The 7,454-nt window shown below is 45.6% G+C and overlaps 1 protein-coding gene across 1 annotated transcript; it reads left to right on the plus strand.

The window, feature by feature from the left end:
- The first annotated feature begins 2,212 nt into the window (after window positions 1–2,212).
- On the plus strand, window positions 2,213–6,320 carry LOC309395927 (nicotinamide N-methyltransferase-like). Its single transcript, XM_081960611.1, has 3 exons — window positions 2,213–2,377; window positions 4,580–4,787; window positions 5,513–6,320. Exons 1-3 carry the CDS (start codon window positions 2,221–2,223, stop codon window positions 5,937–5,939), a joined length of 792 nt encoding a protein of 263 aa, XP_081816737.1. The 5' UTR covers window positions 2,213–2,220; the 3' UTR covers window positions 5,940–6,320.
- The last annotated feature ends 1,134 nt before the right edge of the window (window positions 6,321–7,454 follow it).

A 7,454-nucleotide genomic window follows, 5' to 3' on the forward strand; every position in this document is an offset into this window, starting at 1 on the left:
TAAAGGTTTGATAAATGCATTCTAGGAATTCCCCTGGATTTTCATCCTGTTTCTGTTGAATTTAACAGACCTTCCCTAAATTCTTAACTTTTGTTTGAATCCTAACAAAACTAAGGTCCAATAGTTTTGCAGCTGAATGGACTAGGTTTCCAATCTGGTTCTTTCAGTAACCATGTCCAGTCTGGATCTTTTGCATGATGCTTCTGAAAAGGCTTATTCATGGTTCCCTTCACCAGCCTTCTTTTCTCTGGGGTTAATAAAATTTCCATCAGATTTTAAATGTCAGCCCAAGTAGACTGGTGAATTCAGAAAAATGGATGCAACAAGGACATGCATCTCTATAAGCAGGAATTTGATTTTTCCAATTATAGAAATCAACCATTGAGAACGGAGCATATACCCACACCTTACATAGCTCCCCCTCAGCTTCTGGCAATAAAATTCCCTTAGGGGCAATTTGAGTTTTTATCTCAACTGCTCCCTTGGACCAGGCTTGTGGTCCACTTGATCTGTCCCTTCGATAACTTTTTTGGTTTTCTTCCTCCTGGCCCCACCTAATGTTTGTTCTTTCTTTTTTAACAAAACAAAAAAACACTCAAACACATCTTCAAGGACAACCATGCAAGTTAAAACAGACAGGAAATAAATGTTTTGTTGAGACTTTCTTTTTCTTTCCTCCTTGAGGCTTGTACAATGGGGGTGAGGATAATTTCTCTGTCAGAGACTTTACTAAAACTTTCTCAGAGTTTTTTTTCAACATGCATTGGAGAGACCTTCGAGGAACGCTCCCCACCTTCCCATGTTCTATTTCTAAGACACTGTCACTGACCTGAGGTGCCGGAGTATCACGGTTGCCTTCAGGAACTGCGGTGACTTAACCACCCACACAAATCTAGATCCTCAATAGGATACGCCGGTTCCGTTTGGAAGAGACACTATCCCGGGCTTAGGGGGGTGATCGGTCCCCCTCTTCCACTCCTAACCGAGTGGGTCTACAATTGTTTTGATACTTGCCTGCAGGCGTCTTCTTTCTCAGCCAGCGCAATTTTTATTAACTTGTCCTGATCCTGGTCAGATTCTTGGATCGGTGGTGTCCTCCGGATGCCCAAGAGGGGTCATCGGCCCCCCTTCCAAAGAAGACAGGCTAGATGGCCTCGATGGGGCACCAGTCAGTCCGTTCCGTCCTCAGCAAAATATCGCTCTAAGTCTTGCCGTGGTCGCCAGAATTGTTGCAGAAAATGACAAGCTTAGACTTCTCAGGATACAGGAAAAGTTTATTTGGCAGCCAGGTTCAGAAAGTTAGCACATGGCTAACTTGCAATTTCTGAACGACCTTCATTATCGGAGCACGCATTCTTATACATTCTCAAAGGCAGCGTAACACGGAAACACTTAACTCATTTCTTATTGGTTACCTTGAGGAAAAAGCCTTATAATGAGATGGGGGACTTACTTCTCCTTTTGTTACAGGTATGGACCACGTGTCATTAATGAACTTTAATTGAATCTTGTGGTTTTTGGACTTTTGACATAGGGACGTTTGCTGGAACATGTTGTGGTTGAAGACTGATGACATTTCCCTGTCCCTTTAAGCAAGCTTCTAACTGTCCCTTTTATGCCATGTCTTCATTCTTATATTTTAATCCATATTTTATTCTACATTATTCTGATGCCTCTTTTCCAAGGGAGAATATTGGATTCAATAACGGGAGGCATCAGATCTCTTCCGGCCCTAGGAGTCTATGTTCTGTTCTTGCCTCTAAGCTATTACCTTGTATGGAGTTACACCTTCTTAACCCTTTGTGGCCTTTGCACTTGCTTGCAGTTTCTGCAATTGATCCATATTTCGTTATTCTACCTCTGTTGCCAAGCCTCGTGACTTCCTATTCAGATTTTGGGTATGACATGTCTTATCCCATTTCCTCCATTTCAAATTTATATGTTATGCAATCACATTCTTCTAAGTTATCATCTCTCCCGGGACTGGGGGGTATGTTTTTTCTTAATGGGAGATCCACCAGTCTCCCTTGTTCCATTAGGTCATGTCAGGCCCTGGCTTCAAATTGTGGGTAAGATGCTCATGCTGCAACATGCAAAGGTGAGCTTTGTTGAGAAAGCAATCTGTAAGGGAAATGAGTAGGCGGAACCAGCAAAGACAAAGATGTAATAATCCTCAGAGCATAAAAGGAACGACCAGAAGTTGGTAAAAGTATTTTTGGGATGATGGAAGAGCCTTACACGGGGAAATATTTTTACGCTCAGCATTTTGATCCCAGGGAACATCTGGAAAAGTACTACAAAGTTAGCCTTGTGGATGAAGGAGTGGGTCAGTTTCTAACCTTTTTCCTGAGAGGGGCCCACAGGGCATTCACCTTAGGTAAGTCTTGACTTTCCCAATGTTAACGTCAAGGTAAGGGATGCTTGTTGATGTGAGATGCTCAGGAGGAGCCAGGAGGCAGATCTCAAAGTCATGCTTTCATCTTCACAATTCTGCTGATCGTAATCTGCACCACTTAGAGGTCCTCTTCAGGGTACAAACAGACAAGGAATGAAAGTTGTTAGATTGGATAGGCACACACAGGTTTACAGTAACAAAAACTCTTTATTAAGTACAACAAGTGAGAACAATCCAGATTGAGTCTGACAGCAGCCCTTTTATAGGGAGCTGTCAGACCTCTAGGATTAAACCTCTGTTCCCACCGGAACAGAGGACCTTGGTGGAAACCACTGTAGTTAGAACAAGTATCTAACACCCCTCCCCTCTTGGATGGAACAATCCTACTTGTTACATAGTCACGCAGGTAGGCGGGCTTTTGGGTAGCTCTGCCTGACCTGCGCAGTTCAGTAGGAGGGGTTTCCTTGGACAGGTTGGACAAACTGTTTGCTCTGCAGCTCCACTTGGTGGAAGCTCCTGGAACCCTTGACAGGCTGCGGCTGGAGCTTCTAGAGCTGGTTTGCTCGGAGCTCGCTGCAGGCCTGCAACATTCCTGGTACCCTCGGGCTTGAGCTGGCCGTGGAAGGAGTGAGTGTTTGCTCCGTTTGGGTAGGGCTTTGGCTAACTCATGCAGGAATTATCTCTGGTTGTCTAAGAGTGGAGTTTGAGAGGTGGCCATGGAGTTGGTCAATACGCCTTCTCCAATTCCTACTGTCCTCAAGCTCTAGGAGGTAAGAGCCAGGGCCGGTGATGCCTATCACTGTGGCAGGAATCCACAGAGTTCCCCCGGTGTAGTTGTGGGCGTATACCGAATCCCCTATGCTAAATATCTGAATCTTACTTGTGGAGTCTGGGGGCGATGAGGCAGAATAATTGGGGTGTGGCTGGTCTAATCTTCTTGGCCTTCTGAGCTCTTGGGCTCTGCAGCCTCGCCATGTATGCGTGTACTCTTTCGCACATCTTGTGGAGCACTTTGGCACTGCAGAGTCTCAGTAGATTTGATGGCTGATTTGGATGCCCTGGCTTTGTCCAAGGCAATCTGTAGAGTGAGGTTAGATTTAGCGAGTAACGTCCTCTGTAGGTTAATGTCCCGTACGCCGCAAATTATGCGGTCCAGAATCAGCTTGTTCAGGTCTCGGAATTCGCAGTACACTGTGGCCTTGCGGAGCGCCGCAATGTACTCGTTAATTGACTCACCCTCCTTCTGGTTTCTGATGTTAAATTCATGCCGGCGAACGTGCTTGGACGGCTTGGGCGCATAGTGGGTCCTCAGCGTCTGCTGAAGCACAGACCAGGTGACTGATTGTAGCGGTGTCGGCTCAGAGAGGTCTTTTGCCATCTTGAACACTTCCCCGCCACAGTATCCAAGGAACATGTTCTTTTTGCAGCCTTCAGAAAGGCCCATGAGGTCGTTTGCCTCGAGGAAGCAGTCAAATCATAGCTTGTACGAGTCCCAGTGCTCGGTGACTGGGTCATACGGAGTCGGTGGGGCGTGCATGGCCATTTTGTGTTCAGAGGGCATTTTGAGTTTTCCACTCAAAAATGGCTGCTCCAAGCTGCGCTGAGCTCCGGGCTGGATGTACTTGCTGGATTGCTATGCTCTTTTCAGTTCGCCTAATTGCCTTCTGATCCCACCTTCGGCGCCAGTGTTAGATTGGGCAATGGATAGGCACACACAGGCTTAACAGCTCTTTATTAAGTACAACAAATGAGAACAATCCAGCGAAGGTTGAGTCTGACAGCAGCCCTTTTATAGGGAGCTGTCAGACTCTTCGACCAATAGGATTAAACCTCTGTTCCCACCGGAACAGAGGACCTTGGTGGAACCCACTGTAGTTAGAACAAGTATCTAACTATTTGGCATTTTCTGCAAACTTTTCTGCAAAGTTTCCCCAATCTCTTTCACATGTGTTTATTTTTTTCTTGAGAGAGGACAAGTGGGTGAGTTGGAAATATATTCGTGGGAATGCCAAGAAGAGAAGGGGTTGCTAGATGTTAAGATGGTCTCCAGAATGATCTTTAAAGGGTCTCTGGTGCTTCTGAGGCAGTTTAGATGGGGAAAATATAGAGGGCCTTGCAGCAGATAGAAAGGAGCCAAAGCAGGCTGAGCTTGAAAAACTCTTTATTTGGCTTGATGGGCTCCAGATGGCATCAAGGGAGACACCCTGATCGACATTGGCAGTGGCGCATCCATCTACCAGTTTCTCTCCGCCTGCGAGTCCTTCCGGGAGATCATAGCCACCGATTACTCTCTCCAGAACCAGGAAGAAATGCAGCGATGGCTGAAGAAGGAGCCGGGGGCCTTTGACTGGACCCCCATCATGAAATACGTCTGTGAGCTGGAGGGAGACAGGTAGGTAGAGGAAGAAGGTATCCTTTGATTTTGACACCTTTCAAGACTCAGATTAATTTAAACTGAACTAGAGAAGGCAACCAGATCCTTGTCTTTCCACTTTGGCTAATCTGTCCATGTATGAAAATGCAGCAGGAGAGATTTTGCAATCAGGAGCTTAACAGGAGAACAATTGTTCAGACCGGAAGAGTCCACACTGAAGAACCAAAGGGGACTCTCTTTCAGGAAGCTTCGCTAGCTGCTGTTGAGAAAGTGGAAGTAAAGTGGAAGCTTTTATGCCCATTGTGCTTGTAAAGTAAAGTGGAAGTAAATCCAGTTTCTTCGGAGCAAATCGGAAGGGCTGAAGCACTTGTTCCAGATATGCTGCAGATTCATCTCCTGGTCAATGGTGCATGTCTTCTTTGGGCCTCCGCTTCCCAAGCTCTCTCTCCTGGTGGGTCCTTTAGTTTCCATCTCTCTTTCTTCTTTCATTGGACTTAGAAATACGACTTTCTATAGATTTGAGAGTTGTCAAGTTGAGAGACACAGTTCTAGGCCTTCCAGGCCTCAGAGTGATATTTGAACTGAGGCAAGAAGGAGATTTTCTGGAGCGAAGGGGTTTCCTGTTTTTGAAGGACAGTAGACATGGGAAACCTGACTTATCTCCATCCATTAAAAGAAGCCCACCTCTAGGTTGACCTAGGTTGGAGATAAGCAGGTCACATTCTTCCTGTCTTTTCCCTCAGGGAAAAATGGCCAGAGAAGGAAGAGAAAGTCCGAAGAGCCGTCAAGCGGTACCTGAAATGCGACGTGACCCAACCCAACCCTTTGGCCCCCTTGGTTCTCCCCCCCGCAGATTGTCTGGTCTCCAGTTTGTGCTTTGATGCGGCTTGCAAAGACATCCCCACCTACCGATCGGCCTTCAGCAACATCAGTTCCCTCCTGAAACCAGGGGGGCACCTCCTGTTCAATTCATCTCTTGAAGCGCACTACTACACGGTGGGCCAGCGCCAGTTCTCTGCCCTCTACTTGGAGAAGGAGGTGATCAAAGAGGCAGTGAGACAGGCTGGCTTTGTCATTAAGTGGATTGAGGAGATCAGGATCAACTGCCCTCCGCCCGAAGCCGATGCAAAAGGGCGGTGCATCCTTCTTGCCCAGAAATGTAGCCCATGAAAAATTAGATAGCTGGGTTTTTTTTTATAAGTATTATTTGTCCATTTTTGTTTTATCGCAGATGAGTGCTTAATATACAGTTTGAGTCAACTTGATGATATATGCTGCATATAGAAACTAGAAATAACAAATGGAAAATGAAATGACAAAGTTGGTATACTTTTTTCTGAAAGGGCAAAAAATGATTTTGCTTACTTGTTAAGAAAAAATTAAATTCAAGATAGAAATATGGTAAGAAAATGTGGGGCCAAAATTAGAAATGATAATGTGATGTAAAATTAATTATGTATTAAAGGGAACCAGGACAACACTTTGTTTGTAAAGAGGTTTTATAATTTGTAACAAAAAATAATAAAAAAACTTTATACACGCACACAAAAAGAGTTGATGACATCATGACTGACTTGAGCTGAGGGCATATATTGGCCCTGCATCTGATTTTTCTTTTTTAAACAAAGAATGCCACCCTAGTCACTGGTATTTGAACACAGAAGCTTTTAACATTTATGCTTCGATGTGTTTTACTGATCTAGGTGAAATGTTAGTATAGATTGCTGGTCCATTCCTGATATGCCATACGCTAAATGAATCCATACATCTTATTTCCTAAGGTTGGGTCTCTCTGCGTTTGTGCATGTGGATTCTCCAGGCAGCATTGAAGGGGGCAGCATCCGTGGTTGTGCTTCTAGGAAAGAGGTGGGGAGTTTAGGACTGGAGTGGGCCAGACCCATGGACTGGGGGAATTACCAGGAACATTTTCCTCTACAGTCCCCAAACAGATGCACCCCATTTGTTGAGCCCAGTCTCGTTTTTGCCGGCTTCTCTCCACAGCTTAAATTTGGTTGCCTCTTGTGAAGTCTTTGGAGAGTTATCCTGCCATCCAGCAGGCAGAGACCACTCAGGCCCATCCACCTGGTTGCTTTCCAAGACTCCACTTGGAAAGTGGAATGAATCAAGAGAGGCTTCTCGTCAGCGGTGAAATTCAAATTTTTTACTACTGGTTCTGTGGGCGTGGCTTGGTGGGCGTGGCAGGGGAAGGATACTGCAAAATGCCATTCCCTCCCCACTCTGGAGCCAGCCAGAGGCGGCATTTGCCGGTTTTCCAAACTACTCAAAATTTATGCTACCGGTTCTCTAGAACTTGTCAGAACCGGCTGCATTTCACCCCTGCTTCTCGTGCTCAGGGAAAGCAGCCCTTCCTGTCTCTCCAGGCGGTTACATGACTCCCGTCCTCCTGCCACAGCTGGGCTGAAGGCTTATTGGAATATTGCAAATTTCTATTCCTTGGCTTCGGTTGGATGGTATTCCAGGAGTGGAGCGTTTTTAGTTCTTTTTTTGGATAATCGATGGCCGCTTTGCAAAACTGGGTTTAGGGATGCTTAAATCTCCTGTGGTGATTTATATAAATTAAGAAGTGCCAATGATTAAAATAGGTTTAGAGCAGGGATCCAAACTTGGGAACTTTAAGACTTGTGGACTTCAACTCCCAGAATTCCTCAGCCAGACACCCCTGCT

Source organism: Natrix helvetica (genome assembly GCF_964273705.1).
Source record: "Natrix helvetica genome assembly, chromosome: 8".
In the NCBI taxonomy this organism is placed as follows: domain Eukaryota; kingdom Metazoa; phylum Chordata; class Lepidosauria; order Squamata; family Natricidae; genus Natrix; species Natrix helvetica.